The following is a 20369-nucleotide window of genomic DNA, read 5'->3' on the forward strand; positions in this document are numbered from 1 at the left end:
TAGGCAGTTATATTTGAACTAATTTCCTATACTTTGAAACAGTCATAAAATCTACACAAAATTTCTCAAAGATTTACATTATAAGAATGTGACAGATAAAATACAAGAAACTTTTTAGAGAGAATTCAAAGAATAAATAATAGATCATTATTTTTATTCAAAGAACTTTGAATTTTTAGTTCATTAATTGAATTTATAATTTATTTTGTAATTATATAGCTTTTGTTATCACTCTTGGAATGAATATGAAGAATATTATAAAACAATCACCCAACTCTTAAGAAAAAGTGAAAATTTTCTCTAGCTCCATGCAGAACCTGTGCTAAGATTTATCCCTCAAGATACTGTTGATTTGGGATCAAATTTGATTGCTGATCCCTAGTGAAGGGAGTGTTCCATGAAAGCTCTAATTCTCTTTATGATGTTTTTCATTCTTTCAAGAAGTGAGATTCTGTGGTATGTTTTCCTCCATAAATGAATGGGCCTGATGAATGAGAAATATAAGGCATGTGACCTGACTATACCTCCTAAATTAAAAGTTTAGAATGATTTTAGTTTGTATAATTGAAAAACTGAATCTGAATACTGGACACTGACTTTCTTAAAAGTACATGATCCCTAGAGTAGATTCAAAATAGGTTAATATGTTGGTCTTTGTTTCCAAACAGCATTTTATGAAATCCAGTTCCTATTATTACTGGATTGGACTCTCTTACAATGAAGAACATCATGCCTGGCTGTGGGAGGATAATTCTACTCTCTCCCAAGATCTGTAAGTTTCTGGCACTCAAAACCTTTTTCTGTTCTTTTTGAGTTTATCCTTAGATCTGATCAGAGAACGTAACATCCAGGAACACTGTAGGTAAGATATCCTGTTTAGGATGTGAGAATACAGAAAAGAGAATTGATGCAACAGAATAACAATTTTAGTACCAACCACCACACCCAAGTGTATGCTCAAGTGACATGAAGTTAGTGTACTTGTGACTCTAAAAGAGCTTTTGATATATGCTTTTATTTCCTGCCTTGGTACAAGCACTTGGATATGTATGTACATGTACAGATTCTCACATACACAAAAGCCGTCCAGAGAAAAGAGTATATCCACTATTTTCCTTATTCTGGTGGAGCCCAATATTCTCAGCATCATCCCATATTTCAAACATTCAGGGCTTATTTTCTGTGTACTTGTAATCTTCAAATCTCATTTTCATTCATAAACATGGGATTTACAGTATCATACAATGACAGGTTTTATGCTCTGATTTTTTTCCTAGACTAGATTAGCAGATGCATCTTAGAAGTAAAGTATATAACATATCAAAACCATTAAAAACAATAGCAAAAACAAAAAAATCCCCAACTTCATTGCTATTGATTATTGATGCAATAGCTGAGTTTTTGTAACATTGTACTCTGAAATTGTAAAAACTGACTTGAATGAAAAAAAGGTAATGCCTCAATGTGGTAATATCTCATTAAAATGCTTTTAAAATTTCTATAGTTCTATCATTTAACAAAAACATCATCCTTGAACATTCTCATTTCCTTTTCCCAATATATTAAAAAATTCTTCTTCATTACAGATTTATATTCCTTCACCATCTAAATCCAAAGAACTGCATAATATATGGCCCAAGCGGAAGTGTTTTGGATGCAGACTGTGGAAGTAGATATCGTTATGTCTGTAAGCAACAGCTTATTTAGATGTTTCTTGGGGCAGAAGGGGTGTGCAATGAAGATTCAGTATACTTAGAATGGTAACATATATTACTAACTACCTACTTCTGGGATCTGTAAAATGTTTCAAATTGTGTCTTATCAATCATAATTTTCATGTATTTGAAAATGTGTTTAAATGTTTATCAAGATATAATTGACATATAACATTATGTTAGCTTCAAGTATTCAACATAACAATAACTAGACACTAGGTCTAATTAACATCCATCATCATATATAGTTATAATTTTTAAATTTTGCCATGTGTCTTAAAATTGATGAAATGTGTGCCTACACCTAAAATTATAGTCAAGACAAATAATTTCATGAATATTAATGTATAAAGTAAATAGTGAATTCAATAGTTTATGCATATATTCTTGGAAATTCTGCAGAAATTTAAATAAAACTTAATTCATGCGAAATAATATATATCACATCATATCAGTCCTTTGTATGGCGTACTAAGTTGAGAAGCCCCATCCTCATCTCTCTTTTTCTGGAAGTAAAAATAATTTTAGTGTTCTTTTTTAATTCTTTCTGGATATCTATACATCTATATGTTCTAATTCAGAGCTGAAAGTGCCATATAATAGTTTCTTGTTATGTATCACCTGGCCTCAGAGGGGAACACATTTGTGTGTCTTCTCTTGATGCTACAGAGTTCTACAGAACAGTTGGAAGTCTTTGGCCAAATATATGGTCTCACGTGATTGCTTTCATATTTTGCAAGAGGAAAAGGCATCTAAGCCCTGATCATATAAATTTATAATACTTATTCCTTTACTCCAAATATCTTTCTTGCCTTATGCTTATCCATCAGTAAAAAAGCCATTCTTACATGTACATTGAAGATTTTAATCTCTAGTCAGTCCCCAAAGCCTTTTCCTAAAAGTATGTACCAAAAACTAAATACTGTAAGATGTTACAGAAAAACCCAAATGAACTTTTGGGCCAACCCAATAATTACCCTTTTTTTTGGGTGGAGGAGGGGCTAGCTCATTTTATTGAAGGATTTCTAAACAGGTAAAAGAAGGGGTGGGAACACAATGAGTTCTGATGCCCATCTGACCTGGAAGAGATTTTCCCAACCTCACAGATATCAAAAGCCAATTCTCTTTTTGTAATTGTTGCATCTACATCTTAAAAATTGTGTATTGACATCTGTATTTGCTTTCTAGTTTTATATTTTAATTAAATAATAATAACTAAGAACCCAAAGTTGATTTTTAAAATACAAAGAGGCAGGAAGAAGAAAGAACCTCTTATGTTTTATTTCTCAAAATATAAATATAATAGTACTACAGAAGACTTCCGGGTAAGATGGCGGAAGAGTAAGACGCAGAGATCACCTTCCTCCCCACGGATACACCAGAAATACAGCTACACGTGGAACAACTCCTACAGAACACCTACTGAACGCTGGCAGAAGACCCCAGACCTCCCAAAAGGAAAGAAACTCCCCACATACCTGGGTAGGGCAAAGCGGAGAGATCCCCACACAGAGGATCGGTGCCGAGCGGCACTCACCAGCCCGAGAGGCTTGTCTGCTCGCCCGCCGGGGCGCGCAGCGCTGGAAGCTGAGGCTCGGGCTTCGGTCAGAGCGCAGGGAGAGGACTGGGGCTGGCGGCGAGAACTCAGCCAGAAGGGGGCTAATGTGCCACAGCTAGCCGGGAGGGAGTCCGGGAAAACTCTGGAGCTGCCGAAGAGGCAAGAGACTTTTTCTTCCCTCTTGGTTTCCTGGTGCGCGAGGAGAGGGGATTAAGAGCGCTGCTTAAAGGGGCTCCACAGACGGGCGCGAGTCACGACTGAAAGCGCGGAGCCCAGTGACGGGCGTGGGACGCTGGGGCTGCTGCTGCCGCCGCCAAGAAGCCTGTGTGCGAGCGCAGGTCACTGCCCACACCGCACTTCCGGGAGCCTGTGCAGCCCGCCACTGCCGGGGTCCCGGGATCCAGGGGCGGCTTCCCTGGGAGAACGCATGGCGCGCCTCGGGCTGGTGCAACGTCACGCCGACCTCTGCCGCTGCAGGCTCGCCCCGCACTCCGTGCCCCTCCCTCCCGCCCGGCCTGAGTGAGCCAGAGTCCCCGAAGAGGCTGCTCCTTTAACCCTGTCCTGTCTGAGCGAAGAACAGACGCCCTCCGGCGACCTACACGCAGAGGCGGGGCCAAATCCAAAGCTGAGACCCAGGAGCTGTGAGAACAAAGAAGAGAAAGGGAAACCTCTCCCAGCAGCCTCAGAAGCAGCGGATTAAAGCTCCACAATCAACTTGATGTACCCTGCATCTGTGGAATACATGAATAGACAACACATCATCCCAAATTGAGGAGCCCGGAGTCAGTGCTGTGCCTCTGAGGTGGGAGAGCCAACTTCAGGACATTGGTCCACAAGAGACTTCCCAGCTCCACATAATATCAAACGGCAAAAATCTTCCAGAGATCTCCATCTCAACACCAGCAACCAGCTTCACTCAACGACCAGCAAGCTACAGTGCTGGACACCCTAAGCCAAACAACTAGCAAGACAGGAACACAACGCCACCCATTAGCAGAGAGGCGGCCTAAAATCATAAAAAGTCCGCAGACACCCCAAAACACACCACCAGTCGTGGACCTGCCCACCAGAAAGACAAGATCCAGACTCATCCACCACACACAGGCACTAGTCCCCTCCACCAGGAAGCCTACACAACCCACTAAACCAACCTTAGCCACTGGGGACAGACACCAAAAACAACGGGAACTACGAACGTGCAGCCTGCAAAAAGGAGACCCAAAACACAGTAACATAAGCAAAATGAGAAGACAGAAAAACGCACAGCAGGAGAAGGAGCAAGATAAAAATCCACCAGATCTAACAAATGAAGAGGTAATAGGCAGTCTACCTGAAAAAGAATTCAGAATAATGATGGTAAAGATGATCCAAGATTCTATTTCCCAGATCCAAAATCTTGGAAATAGAATAGACAAAATGCAAGAAACAGTTAACAAGGACCTAGAAGAACTAAAGATGAATCAAGCATCGATTAAAAACACAATACATGAAATAAAAAATACTCTAGATGGGATCAATAGCAGAATAACTGAGGCAGAAGAACGGATAAGTGAGGTGGAAGATAAAATAGTGGAAATAACTGATGCAGAGCAAAATAAAGAAAAAAGAATGGAAAGAACAGAGGACAGTCTCAGAGACCTCTGGGACAACATTAAACGCACCAACATTCGAATTATAGGGGTTCCAGAAGAAGAAGAGAAAAAGAAAGGGACTGAGAAAATATTTGAAGAGATTATAGTTGAAAACTTCCCTAATATGGGAGAGGAAATAGTTAATCAAGTCCAGGAGGCACAGAGAGTCCCATACAGAATAAATCCAAGGAGAAATATGCCAAGACACATATTAATCAAATTGTCAAAAATTAAACACAAAGAAATCATATTAAAAGCAGCAAGGGAAAAACAACAAATAACACACAAGGGAATCCCCATCAGGATAACAGCTGATCTCTCAGCAGAAACTCTACAAGCCAGAAGGGAGTGGCCGGACATAATTAAAGTGATGAAGGAGAAAAACCTGCAACCAAGATTACTCTACCCAGCAAGGATCTCATTCAGATTTGATGGAGAAATTAAAACCTTTACAGACAAGCAAAAGCTGAGAGAGTTCAGCACCACCAAACCAGCTTTACAACAAATGCTAAAGGAACTTCTCTAGGCAAGAAACACAACAGAAGTAAAAGACCTACAATAACGAACCCAAAACAATTAAGAAAATGGGAATAGGATCATACATATCGATAATTACCTTAAATGTAAATGGACTAAATGCTCCCACCAAAAGATACAGATTGGCTGAATGCATACAAAAACAAGACCCATATATATGCTGTCTACAAGAGACCCACTTCAGACCTAGAGACACATACAGACTGAAAGTAAGGGGATGGAAAAAGATATTCCATGCAAATGGAAACCAAAAGAAAGCTGGAGTAGCAATTCTCATATCAGACAAAATAGACTTTAAAATAAAGACTACTAGAAGAGACAAAGAAGGACACTACATAATGATCAAGGGATCGATCCAAGAAGAAGATATAACAATTGTAAATATTTATGCACCCAACATAGGAGCACCTCAATACATAAGGCAAATACTAACAGCCATAAAAGGAGAAATCGACAGTAACACAATCATAGTAGGGGACTTTAACACCCCACTTTCACCAATGGACAGATCATCCAAAATGAAAATAAATAAGGAAACACAAGCTTTAAATGATACATTAAACAAGATGGACTTAGTTGATATTTATAGGACATTCCATCCAAAAACAACAGAATACACATTTTTCTCAAGTGCTCATGGAACATTCTCCAGGATAGATCATATCTTGGGTCACAAAAGAAGCCTTGGTAAATTTAAGAAAATTGAAATTGTATCAAGTATCTTTTCTGACCACAATGCTATGAGACTAGATATCAATTACAGGAAAAGAGCTGTAAAAAATACAAACACATGGAGGCTAAACAATACACTACTTAATAACTAAGTGATCACTGAAGAAATCAAAGAGGAAATTAAAAAATACCTAGAAACAAATGACAATGGAGACACGACGACCAAAACCTATGGGATGCAGCAAAAGCAGTTCTAAGAGGGAAATTTATAGCAATACAATCCCACCTTAAGAAACAGGAAACATCTCGAATAAACAACCTAACCTTGCACCTAAAGCAATTAGAGAAAGAAGAACAAAAACATCCCAAAGTTAGCAGAAGGAAAGAAATCATAAAAATCAGATCCGAAATAAATGAAAAAGAAATGAAGGAAACGATAGCAAAGATCAATAAAACTAAAAGCTGGTTCTTTGAGAAGATAAATAAAATTGATAAACCATTAGCCAGACTCATCACGAAAAAAAGGGAGAAGACTCAAATCAATAGAATTAGAAATGAAAAAGGAGAAGTAACAACTGACACTGCAGAAATACAAAAGATCATGAGAGATTACTATAAGCAACTCTATGCCCATAAAATGGACAACCTGGAAGAAATGGACAAATTCTTAGAAATGAACAACCTGCCAAGACTGAATCAGGAAGAAATAGAAAATATGAACAGACCAATCACAAGCACTGAAATTGAAACTGTGATTAAAAATCTTCCAACAAACAAAAGCCCAGGACCAGATGGCTTCACAGGCGAATTCTATCAAGCATTTAGAGAAGAGCTAACACCTATCCTTTTGAAACTCTTCCAAAATACAGCAGAGGGAGGAACACTCCCAAACTCATTCTACGAGGCCACCATCACCTTGATACCAAAACCAGACAAGGATGTCACAAAGAAAGAAAACTACAGGCCAATATCACTGATGAACATAGATGCAAAAATCCTCAACAAAATACTAGCAAACAGAATCCAACAGCACATTAAAAGGATCATACACCATGATCAAGTGGGGTTTATTCCAGGAATGCAAGGATTCTTCAATATACGCAAATCAATCAACGTGATACACCATATTAACAAATTGAAGGAGAAAAACCATATGATCATCTCAATAGATGCAGAGAAAGCTTTCGACAAAATTCAACACCTATTTATGATAAAAACCCTGCAGAAAGTAGGCATAGAGGGAACTTTCCTCAACATAATAAAGGCCATATATGACAAACCCACAGCCAGCATCGTCCTCAATGGTGAAAAACTGAAACCATTTCCACTAAGATCAGGAACAGGACAAGGTTGCCCACTCTCACCACTCTTATTCAACCTAGTTTTGGAAGTTTTAGCCACAGCAATCAGAGAAGAAAAGGAAATAAAAGGAATCCAAATTGGAAAAGAAGAAGTAAAGCTGTCACTGTTTGCAGATGACATGTTACTATACATAGAGAATCCTAAAGATGCTACCAGAAAACTACTAGAGTTAATCAATGAATTTGGTAAAGTTGCAGGATACAAAATTAATGCACAGAAATCCCTGGCATTCCTATATACTAATGATGAAAAATCTGAAAGTGAAATCAAGGAAACACTCCCATTTACCATTGCAACAAAAAGAATAAAATATCTAGGTATAAACCTACCTAAGGAGACAAAAGACCTGTATGCAGAAAATTATAAGACACTGATGAAAGAAATTAAAGATGATACAAATAGATGGAGAGATGTACCATGTTCTTGGATTGGAAGAATCAACATTGTGAAAATGACTCTACTACCCAAAGCAATCTACAGATTCAATGCAATCCCTATCAAACTACCACTGGCATTTTTTACAGAACTAGAACAAAAAATTTCACAATTTGTATGGAAACACAAAAGACCCCGAATAGCCAAAGCAATATTGAGAACAAAAACTGGAGCTGGAGGAATCAGGCTCCCTGACTTCAGACTATACTACAAAGCTACAGTAATCAAGACAGTATAGTACTGGCACAAAAACAGAAATATAGATCAATGGAACAGGCTAGAAAGCCCAGAGTTAAACCCATGGACATATGGTCACCTTATCTTTGATAAAGAAGGCAGGAATGTACAGTGGAGAAAGGACAGTCTCTTCAATAAGTGGTGCTGGGAAAACTGGATAGGGACATGTAAAAGTATGAGATTAGATCACTCCCTAACACCATACACAAAAATAAGCTCAAAATGGATTAAAGACCTAAATGTAAGGCCAGATACTATCAAACTCTTAGAGGAAAACATAGGCAGAACACTCTATGACATAAATCACAGCAAGATCCTTTTTGACCCACCTCCTAGAGAAATGGAAATAAAGACAAAAATAAACACATGGGACCTAATGAAACTTAAAAGCTTTTGCACAGCAAAGGAAACCATAAACAAGACCAAAAGACAACCCTCAGAATGGGAGAAAATATTTGCAAATGAAGCAACTGACAAAGGATTAATCTCCAAAATTTATAAGCAGCTCATGCAGCTCAATAGCAAAAAAACAAACAACCCAATCCAAAAATGGGCAGAAGACCTAAATAGACATTTCTCCACAGAAGATATACAGATTGCCAACAAACGCATGAAAGGATGCTCAACATCTTTGCTCATTAGAGAAATGCAAATCAAAACTACAATGAGATATCATCTCACACCAGTCAGAATGGCCATCATCAAAAAATCTAGAAACTATAAATGCTGGAGAGGGTGTGGAAAAAAGGGAACCCTCTTGCACTGCTGGTGGGAATGTGAATTGGTACAGCCGCTATGGAGAACGGTATGGAGGTTCCTTAGAAAACTACAAATAGAACTACCATATGACCCAGCAATCCCACTACTGGGCATATACCCTGAGAAAACCATAATTCAAAAAGAGACATGTACCAAAATGTTCATAGCAGCCCTATTTACAATAGCCCGGAGATGGAAACAACCTAAGTGTCCATCATCGGATGAATGGATAAAGAAGATGTGGCACATATATACAATGGAATATTACTCAGCCATAAAAAGAAATGAAATTGAGCTATTTGTAATGAGGTGGATAGACCTAGAGTCTGTCATACAGAGTGAAGTAAGTCAGAAAGAGAAAGACAAATACTGTATGCTAACACATATATATGGAATTTAAGAAAAAAAAATGTCATGAAGAACATAGGAGTAAGACAGGAATAAAGACACAGACCTACTTGAGAATGGACTTGAGGATATGGGGAGGGGGAAGGGTAAGCTGTGACAAAGTGAAAGAGCGGCATGGACATATATACACTACCAAACGTAAGGTAGACAGCTAGTGGGAAGCAGCCGCATAGCACAGGGAGATCAGCTCGGTGCTTTGTGACCGCCTGGAGGGGTGGGATAGGGAGGGTGGGAGGGAGACGCAAAAGGGAGGGGATATGGAAACATATGTATATGTATAACTGATTAAATTTGTTATAAAGCAAAAAATAAAAAAAAAGCATTTCCAAAAAAAAAATAGTACTACAACTTGAACTCTTGACATTCTTTTTTTTTTTCATTACATATTTTTTTTTAATTTTATTTTTTTTATTAGTTTCTGCTTTATAACAAAGTGAATCAGTCATACATATACATCTGTTCCCACATCCCTTCCCTCATGCATCTCCCTCCCTCCCACCCTCCCCATCCCACCCCTCCAGGCGGTCACAAAGCACCGAGCTGATCTCCCTGTGCTCTGCGGCTGCTTCCCACTATCTATCTACCTTACGTTTGGTAGTGTATATATGTCCATGCCTCTCTTTCGCTTTGTCACAGCTTACCCTTCCCCCTCCCCATATCCACAAGTCCATTCTCAAGTAGGTCTGTGTCTTTATTCCCGTTTTACCCCTAGGTTCTTCATGACATTTTTTTTTTTTAATTCCGTATATATGTGTTAGCATACGGTATTTGTCTTTCTGTTTCTGACTTACTTCACTCTGTATGACAGACTCTAGGTCTATCCACCTCATTACAAATAGCTCAGTTTCGTTTCTTTTTATGGCTGAGTAATATTACATTGTATATATGTGCCACATCTTCTTTATCCATTCATCCGATGATGGACACTTAGGTTGTTTCCAGCTTCGGGCTATTGTGAATAGAGCTGCAATGAACATTTTGGTACATGTCTCTTTTGGAATTATGGTTTTCTCAGGGTATATGCCTAGTAGTGGGATTGCTGGGTCATATGGTAGTTCTATTTGTAGTTTTTTAAGGAACCTCCATACTGTTCTCCATAGCGGCTGTACCAATTCACATTCCCACCAGCAGTGCAAGAGGGTTCCCTTTTCTCCACACCCTCTCCAGCATTTATTGTTTCTAGATTTCTTGATGATGGCCATTCTGACTGGTGTGAGAGGATATCTCATTGTAGTTTTGATTTGCATTTCTCTAATGATTAATGATGTTGAGCATTCTTTCATGTGTTTGTTGGCAGTCTGTATATCTTCTTTGGAGAAATGCCTATTTAAGTCTTCTGCCCATTTTTGGATTGGGTTGTTTGTTTTTTTGCTATTGAGCTGCATGAGCTGTTTATAAATTTTGGAGATTAATCCTTTGTCAGTTGCTTCATTTGCAAATATTTTCTCCCATTCTGAGGGTTGTCTTTTGGTCTTGTTTATGGTTTCCTTTGCTGTGCAAAAGCTTTGAAGTTTCATTAGGTCCCATTTGTTTATCTTTGTTTTTATTTCCATTTCTCTAGGAGGTGGGTCCAAAAGGATCTTGCTGTGATTTATGTCATAGACTGTTCTACCTATGTTTTCCTCTAAGAGTTTGATAGTTTCTGGCCTTACATTTAAGTCTTTAATCCATTTTGAGCTTATTTTTGTGTATGGTGTTAGGGAATGATCTAATCTCAAACTTTTACATGTCCCTGTCCAGTTTTCCCAGCACCACTTATTGAAGAGACTGTCCTTTCTCCACTGTACATTCCTGCCTCCTTTATCAAAGATAAGTTGGCCATATGTGCGTGGGTTTATCTCTGGGCTTTCTATCCTGATCCACTGATCTATCTTTCTGTTTTTATGCCAGTACCACACTGTCTTAATTACTGTAGCTTTGTAGTATAGTCTGAAGTCAGGGAGCCTGATTCCTCCAGCTCCGTTTTTCATTATTAAGATTGCTTTGGCTATTCGGGGTCTTTTGTTTTTCCAAACAAATTTTGAAATTTTTTGTTCTAGTTCTGTGAAAAATGCCAGTGGTAGTTTGATAGGGATTGCATTGAATCTGTAGATTGCTTTGGGTAGTAGAGTCATTTTCACAATATTGATTCTTCCAATCCAGGAGCATGGTATATCTCTCCAACTATTTGTATCATCTTTAATTACTTTCATCAGTGTCTTATAATTTTCTGCATACAGGTCTTTTGTCTCCTTAGGTAGGTTTATTCCTAGATATTTTATTCTTTTTGTTGCAATGGTAAATGGGAGTGTTTTCTTGATTTCATTTTCAGATTTTTCATCATTAGTGTACAGGAATGCCAGAGATTTCTGTACATTAATTTTGTATCCTGCTACTTTACCAAATTCATTGATTAGCTCTAGTAGTTTTTTGGTAGCATCTTTAGGATTCTCTATGTATAGTATCATGTCATCTGCAAACAGTGACAGCTTTACTTCTTCTTTTCCAATTTGGATTCCTTTTATTTCCTTTTCTTCTCTGATTGCTGTGGCTAAAACTTCCAAAACTAGGTTGAATAAGAGTGGTGAGAGTGGGCAGCCTTGTCTTGTTCCTGATCTTAGTGGAAATGGTTTCAGTTTTTCACCATTGAGGACAATGTTGGCTGTGGGTTTGTCATATATGGCCTTTATTATGTTGAGGAAAGTTCCCTCTATGCCTACTTTCTGCAGGGTTTTTATCATAAATGGGTGTTGAATTTTGTCGAAAGCTTTCTCTGCATCTATTGAGATGATCATATGGTTTTTCTCCTTCAACTTGTTAATATGGTGTATCACATTGATTGATTTGCGTATATTGAAGAATCCTTGCATTCCTGGAATAAACCCCACTTGATCATGGTGTATGATCCTTTTAATGTGCTGTTGGATTCTGTTTGCTAGTATTTTGTTGAGGATTTTTGCATCTATGTTCATCAGTGATATTGGCCTGTAGTTTTCTTTCTTTGTGACATCCTTGTCTGGTTTTGGTATCAAGGTGATGGTGGCCTCGTAGAATGAGTTTGGGAGTGTTCCTTCCTCTGATATTGTTTGGAAGAGTTTGAGAAGGATGGGTGTTAGCTCTTCTCTAAATGTTTGATAGAATTCGCCTGTGAAGCCATCTGGTCCTGGGCTTTTGTTTGATGGAAGATTTTTAATCACAGTTTCAATTTCAGTGCTTGTGATTGGTCTATTCATATTTTCTATTTCTTCCTGAGTCAGTCTTGGCAGGTTGTGCATTTCTAAGAATTTGTCCATTTCTTCCAGGTTGTCCATTTTATGGGCATAGTGTTGCTTTTAGTAATCTCTCATGATCTTCTGTATTTCTGCAGTGTCAGTTGTTACTTCTCCTTTTTCATTTCTAATTCTATTGATTTGTCTTCTCCCTTCTTTTCTTGATGAGTCTGGCTAATGGTTTATCAATTTTGTTTATCTTCTCAAAGAACCAGCTTTTAGTTTTATTGATCTTTGCTATCGTTTCCTTCATTTCTTTTTCATTTATTTCTGATCTGATTTTTATGATTTCTTTCCTTCTGCTAACTTTGGGATGTTTTTGTTCTTCTTTCTCTAATTGCTTTAGGTGCAAGGTTAGGTTGTTTATTCGAGATGTTTCCTGTTTCTTAAGGTGGGATTATATTGCTATAAACTTCCCTCTTAGAACTGCTTTTGCTGCATCCCATAGGTTTTGGGTCGTCGTGTCTCCATTGTCATTTGTTTCTAGGTATTTTTTTATTTCCTCTTTGATTTCTTCAGTGATCACTTCGTTATTAAGTAGTGTATTGTTTAGCCTCCATGTGTTTGTATTTTTTACAGCTCTTTTCCTGTAATTGATATCTAGCCTCATAGCATTGTGGTCAGAAAAGATACTTGATACAATTTCAATTTTCTTAAATTTACCAAGGCTTCTTTTGTGACCCAAGATATGATCTATCCTGGAGAATGTTCCATGAGCACTTGAGAAAAATGTGTATTCTGTTGTTTTTGGATGGAATGTCCTATAAATATCAATTAAGTCCATCTTGTTTAATGTATCATTTAAAGCTTGTGTTTCCTTATTTATTTTCATTTTGGAAGATCTGTCCATTGGTGAAAGTGGGGTGTTAAAGTCCCCTACTATGATTGTGTTACTGTCGATTTCTCCTTTTATGGCTGTTAGTATTTGCCTTATGTATTGAGGTGCTCCTATGTTGGGTGCATAAATATTTACAATTGTTATATCTTCTTCTTGGATCGATCCCTTGATCATTATGTAGTGTCCTTCTTTGTCTCTTCTAGTAGTCTTTATTTTAAAGTCTATTTTGTCTGATATGAGAATTGCTACTCCAGCTTTCTTTTGGTTTCCATTTGCATGGAATATCTTTTTCCATCCCCTTACTTTCAGTCTGTATGTGTCTCTAGGTCTGAAGTGGGTCTCTTGTAGACAGCATATATATGGGTCTTGTTTTTGTATCCATTCAGCCAATCTGTGTCTTTTGGTGGGAGCATTTAGTCCATTTACATTTAAGGTAATTATCGATATGTATGTTCCTATTCCCATTTTCTTAATTGTTTTGGGTTCATTATTGTAGGTCTTTTCCTTCGTTGTGTTTCTTGCCTAGAGAAGTTCCTTTAGCATTTGTTGTAAAGCTGGTTTGGTGGTGCTGAACTCTCTCAGCTTTTGCTTGTCTGTAAACGTTTTAATTTCTCCATCAAATCTGAATGAGATCCTTGCTGGGTAGAGTAATCTTGGTTGCAGGTTTTTCTCTTTCATCACTTTAATTATGTCCTGCCACTCCCTTCTGGCTTGTAGAGTTTCTGCTGAGAGATCAGCTGTGTTCCTGATGGGGATTCCCTTGTGTGTTATTTGTTGTTTTTGCCTTGCTGCTTTTAATATGATTTCTTTGTGTTTAATTTTTGACAGTTTGATTAATATGTGTCTTGGAGTATTTCTCCTTGGATTTATTCTGTATGGGACTCTCTGTGCCTCCTGGACTTGATTAACTATTTCCTTTCCCATATTAGGGAAGTTTTCAACTATAATCTCTTCAAATATTTTCTCAGTCCCTTTCTTTTTCTCTTCATCTTCTGGAACCCCTATAATTCGAATGTTGGTGCGTTTAATGTTGTCCCAGAGGTCTCTGAGACTGTCCTCTGTTCTTTTCATTCTTTTTTCTTTATTTTGCTCTGCAGCAGTTATTTCCACTATTTTATCTTCCACCTCACTTATCCGTTCTTCTTCCTCAGTTATTCTGCTATTGATCCCATCTAGAGTATTTCTCATTTCATTTATTGTGTTTTTAATCGATGCTTGATTCATCTTTAGTTCTTCTAGGTCCTTGTTAACTGTTTCTTGCATTTTGTCTATTCTATTTCCAAGATTTTGGATCTGGGAAATAGAATCTTGGATCATCTTTACCATCATTATTCTGAATTCTTTTTCAGGTAGACTGCCTTTTACCTCTTCATTTGTTAGGTCTGGTGGGTTTTTATCTTGCTCCTTCTCCTGCTGTGTGTTTTTCTGTCTTCTCATTTTGCTTATGTCACTGTGTTTGGGGTCTCCTTTTTGCAGGCTGCACGTTCGTAGTTCCCGTTGTTTTTGGTGTCTGTCCCCAGTGGCTAAGGTTGGTTTAGTGGGTTGTGTAGGCTTCCTGGTGGAGGGGACTAGTGCCTGTGTTCTGGTGGATGAGGCTGGATCTTGTCTTTCTGGTGGGCAGGTCCACGACTGGTGGTGTGTTTTGGGGTGTCTGCGGACTTTTTATGATTTTAGGCCGCCTCTCTGCTAATGGGTGGCGTTGTGTTCCTGTCTTGCTAGTTGTTTGGCATAGGGTGTCCAGCACTGTAGCTTGCTGGTCGTTGAGTGAAGCTGGGTGCTGCTGTTGAGATGGAGATCTCTGGAAGATTTTCGCCGTTTGATATTATGTGGAGCTGGGAAGTCTCTTGTGGACCAGTGTCCTGAAGTTGGCTCTCCCACCTCAGAGGCACAGCACTGACTCCGGGCTCCTCAATTTGGGATGATGTGTTGTCTATTCATGTATTCCACAGATGCAGGGTACATCAAGTTGATTATGGAGCTTTAATCCGCTGCTTCTGAGGCTGCTGGGAGAGGTTTCCCTTTCTCTTCTTTGTTCTCACAGCTCCTGGGTCTCAGTTTTGGATTTGGCCCCGCCTCTGCGTGTAGGTCGCCGGAGGGCGTCTGTTCTTCGCTCAGACAGGACAGGGTTAAAGGAGCAGCCTCTTCGGGGACTCTGGCTCACTCAGGCCGGGCGGGAGGGAGGGGCACGGAGTGCGGGGCGAGCCTGCAGCGGCAGAGGTCGGCGTGACGTTGCACCAGCCCGAGGCGCGCCGTGCGTTCTCCCAGGGAAGCCGCCCCTGGATCCCGGGACCCCGGCAGTGGCGGGCTGCACAGGCTCCCGGAAGTGCGGTGTGGACAGTGACCTGCGCTCGCACACAGGCTTCTTGGCGGCGGCAGCAGCAGCCCCAGCGTCCCACGCCCGTCACTGGGCTCCGCGCTTTCAGTCGTGACTCGCGCCCGTCTGTGGAGCCCCTTTAAGCAGCGCTCTTAATCCCCTCTCCTCGCGCTCCTGGAAACCAAGAGGGAAGAAAAAGTCTCTTGCCTCTTCGGCAGCTCCAGAGTTTTCCTGGACTCCCTGCCGGCTAGCTGTGGCACATTAGCCCCCTTCAGGCTGAGTTCTTGCCGCCAGCCCCAGTCCTCTCCCTGCGCTCTGACCGAAGCCCAAGCCTCAGCTTCCAGCGCCGCCCGCCCTGGTGGGCGAGCAGACAAGCCTCTCAGGCTGGTGAGTGCTGCTCGGCACCGATCCTCTGTGCGGGAATCTCTCCGCTTTGCCCTACCCAGGTATGTGGGGAGTTTCTTGCCTTTTGGGAGGTCTGGGGTCTTCTGCCAGCATTCAGTAGGTGTTCTGTAGGAGTTGTTCCACGTGTAGCTGTATTTCTGGTGTATCCGTGGGGAGGAAGGTGATCTCCGCGTCTTACTCTTCCGCCATCTTACCCGGAAGTCTTCCTTGACATTCTTGTAATGCAGGTTGATTTAGGAAAAATGCACTTAAGTTATACTATGCAAAATTCAGGATAGACTATAACATCTTTCAAATGTTTAACTTGGACTAAGCGGACATGCATTGCACTTTCTAGATATTTGAAATGTTTTGCCTTTGCCATCCATGTGATTTTCATAATCATATAGTTTAATTGAATTTAAAAAGAACATTATAGGCAGCTTATAATGAAGATAAATAGTTTTCTGTTCCAACTGTCCCATCAATCTGTCCTCTTCCCACAAAATTTTCCTCTGAGTTTTTTGTGTGTTTCTTTGTTTTATCCTACCTAGAGTGGTTTTCTCTGTAATGAACCAAGGATAGTCTATTTTCATAATTTTTGTCCAGGATGAATCTCAACTGTGTTTATTTAGCCACATTAAAGTATAGGTTCAAATTGTTACTTTCATATCATCACACTATGAAGTGTCCAGAGTTCAATCAGCCTTTTTTTTTTCCTGAGAATTCATGAACATTTATTACAATATTGCAAGAACAATGAGGGAACAGAAGGTGTTAAATATGATGGATGATGTCTAATTTCAGAGAGTAATCTATATCAAAATGGTCTCCATTGAGGGAAGAAAATTCCTGTTGCTTCCCAATTATAACTCAGATGTTTTTTTAAGCTCCCATATCTTTCCAGGGCATTGTGATGGAAAGTGCTGATTTGAATGAAGAGTACTGTTCACCCATAGCAGTGTCCTGCTCACATCTGGCTCCATCATACTAATCACACTCAATCCAGGACCATCTGACCCATTTCATTTTTATTATTTTTTCTCCCACTCTTACCTGCATTCTGCTTTACTTCATCCTGAAAATATCTTTGTAGTCCTTGGGATGGGAACAGCTTTTTTTATAGAAAGGTTTTGCACAAAATACTTTTTCCCCCTGACATGACATTTCTGATTTATTGTCTGGGGAGAGACATTTATTTTTCTTTTGCTCTCTGCTTTTTGCTATGAAATGTGCTTAATGTACATAGGAGGATCTAGTTGAATGACTATCTCAATGTTGGATATAGAAGAAAAGGAAGAGTGTAAGGAAATTTGTAAAAAATACACAATATAACAAAATAATATTGCCAAAAGTCAGTTTATTCTTTCTTAATTTCATCCTGTTGCTTTTAATGTGTTATCCATTACCCTGAATGTATGTAATATGGGTTATGTATTGGTGCATAACAAATTACACTAAATTTAGAAACTTAAAACAGCATGTTTATTATCTCACACTATCTATGGATCAGGAACTAGGCACAGCTTAATTGTGTTCTTTGTCCAGGGCCTCACAAGGCTGGAACCAAGGTCTTGGCCAGGCAGTATTCTCATCTGAAACAGAGTCCTCTTCCAAGCTCATTCACCCTTTGGCCAGAATTTCATTCCTTGTGGTTGTAGGACTGAGACCCACAGCTCCCCTCTCCTCCCCATAGGCAGTCACACCGGGGTTACTTCCTTCTTCCAGGACAGGGGAGAGCATCCCTGACTCCTCTCTTTATGACCTCTAGGTCTGTTTTAAGTGTTCACCCGATGAGGTTAGGTCCACCCATAATAATCTCTCTTTTGATTAACTGAAAGTTGACTAATTTGGAACCTTGGTTACATCTGAAAAATAGCTTTATTTTTGCCATTTAGTGTAATCTAATCACAGCAGCATTCCATCATCTTCACAAATCTCACTGGAATTTAAGGGGAGGGGATTATATAGATGCACACCAGGGCATGAGTATTTTGGGGGTCATCTTAGAGCTCTGCCTACCATACCAACATACCCCTAAAAATATGTCATAACTGCTACTTCATAGCTGATTGAATTTTTAAAAGATTTTTCTCTTTTTTAAATTATTTATTTATTTATTTATTTATTTTTGACTGCATTGGGTCTTCGTTGCTGCTCTCCGGCTTTCTCTAGTTGCGGCGAGCAGGGGCTACTCTTCGTTGTGGTGCACGGCCTTCTCATTCAGTGGCTTCTCTTGTTGCAGGGCACTGGTTCCAGGCTTGTGAGTTTCAGTAGTTGTGGTGCAAGGGCTTCAGTTGTTGTGGCTCACGGGCTCTAGAGCACAGTCTCAGTAGTTGTGGCAACACGGGCTTAGTTTCTCTGCGGCATGTGGGATCTTCCTGGACCAGGGTTCAAACCCATGTCCCCTGCATTGGCAGGTGGAGTCTTAATCACTGCACCATCAGGAAAGTCCCCATAGTTTACTGAATTTCAGTACTGCCTTTTGATTCCTGATAACTAAGAATTTGGTTCACATGTCATGACAAGTAATCTTTTTCTATTTATTCCAATATATTAATTCTTAGTTCCTCTGTTAGTGAATCTGAATTTGCTTAATGAAAATAGAGTTATTTTACAGCTAGACTGAGACAGCTCTTTGCTTATCTCCAGAGAAGCTTGAGAGTTGTTTTTGACTGTTGGCCATGATAAGGGCAGTGAGTTAACTAACTAACTGAACAATGATTTATGATAAATTTTTTAGAGGTTCAGAATTCCTGAGTGGAACGTATGACTAATTTGTTTATTGATAACTTTCACTTGAGGTAGATATCCTATCTTTGCTATGTGACTAGACTCTGCAGGAAACTTCTGCCTGAGCTCTCCTGAAACCAAGTTTCAACACACGTACATCAGCACAAATAATAACAGTTTCATTCAGAGATGATGAATCATGTCTTCAGGCAAATAAGAACATTGGGAAGCTTGTTCCTGGATGTTCCTTTGTGGTTTTTTCCCCCCTGGATGTTGCTTTGAATTATCTTTCTCCTGTTGTCTTATATTATTTGCCTTTATTAAAAGCGTTATATGATTATGCTCATTGGAGCCTTTTGATTTATGTCAATTATCTAAACCTGGAAATCTTTGGAACATTTAAACCACTTTTTTCATTTCCATAATTTTGGAACTTTTTGAAACTTTTTATATCCTAGTGTAGGGGTTGGAAAACTTTTTCTAAAGAACTGGATCATAAATAGTTTCAACTTTGTGAGCCAGTCTCTGTTGAAACTACTCAACTCTGTCTCTGTAGTTCAAAAGAAGACATTGATAATACAAAAATTAATGGTTTAGCTGCATTACGAAAGAACTTTATTTACAAAAACAGATGGTGGGACAAATTTGATCTGCAGGACATAGTTCACCAACCTGTCAAAATGTGTGAAAGGAGAATATATAGGCATCAATGCTACTCTACACTTTGCCTTATCTTTCCCGAGGTTAAATCCTACAGTTGTAAAAGTACTTATAAATTTTGATGTACAAAAACAGTTGTATCTTATATCATCCGTATGCACTAGCTATAATAAAACCTATATTTTATAATCCAATGTGATAATCTTCTTCTGTATGTTTCTTACTTCATCCAACATTAAAATTGTTAGACTTGCATTTTTTCAGCCATTATAGGCTACAGTTGTTTGTTAGAACACTAAATAAATAACACAGTGAGGCTACCAGAAAGCAAATGCATACATGGAGAACTGTCATATCAGGTTAATATTTTAGAATGCTTATTCACTGAGAACTGTCATACGAGATTTTAGTGGCTAAGAGTGTGAAATAGATTTTAAATAGGGATCTAAAAGAAAGGATACTTTAAAAAATATACTAGCTAAATCACCAGTTTTATATTGTAAAGATGGTTGCCTGATTCTAAATATCCCCCAACCTTCCCCCTAATCCATAAAATCAATAAGGAAAACAAATAAAACCAGAAAAGACCCATGCCCTTTCAGCATATCCAGAGATACAGAGCATGACAACTGTCAAATTATCTGTAAGTAGAAATAAAAAAAAATGTTAACAGAGCTCTTGCTCCAGACTACTACTGAATGCCTATGGTGCAGGTTAGGGAAATTAATTCTTAAAATAGTCTATGAAAAAGTGAAAATAGAGAACATAGATGAAGTGTAGGCATAATCAACCTATAAAGATAAAATTGCAACAATAAATTCCAAAATACTTAACATAGGTTGGGACTTGGTGGTTCATAACACTGAAAAAGGGTTTGA

At 39.0% G+C, this 20369-nt stretch overlaps 1 protein-coding gene across 4 annotated transcripts in view; it reads left to right on the forward strand.

Moving 5' to 3' along the window:
- Positions 1–20369, forward strand: part of KLRD1 (killer cell lectin like receptor D1) — a 30360-nt gene that overhangs the window by 3504 nt on the left and 6487 nt on the right. For 3 of the 4 annotated variants that reach the window (XR_014017049.1, XR_014017050.1, XM_081248946.1), the window contains exons 5-6: positions 669–772; positions 1587–1687. Coding sequence is in view for 2 of the 4 variants with exons in the window: in XM_081248946.1 (XP_081105072.1) it covers positions 669–772; positions 1587–1687 (205 nt within the window). In the remaining 2 variants the exon portion in view is untranslated. Of the gene's footprint in view, positions 1–668; positions 773–1586; positions 1773–20369 lie in introns of those variants that run through there. The other variant, XM_081248947.1, reaches the window with a different exon arrangement.

This window comes from Mesoplodon bidens (assembly GCF_964165515.1).
Source record: "Mesoplodon bidens genome assembly, chromosome: 11".
Taxonomy (NCBI): Eukaryota; Metazoa; Chordata; class Mammalia; order Artiodactyla; family Ziphiidae; genus Mesoplodon; species Mesoplodon bidens.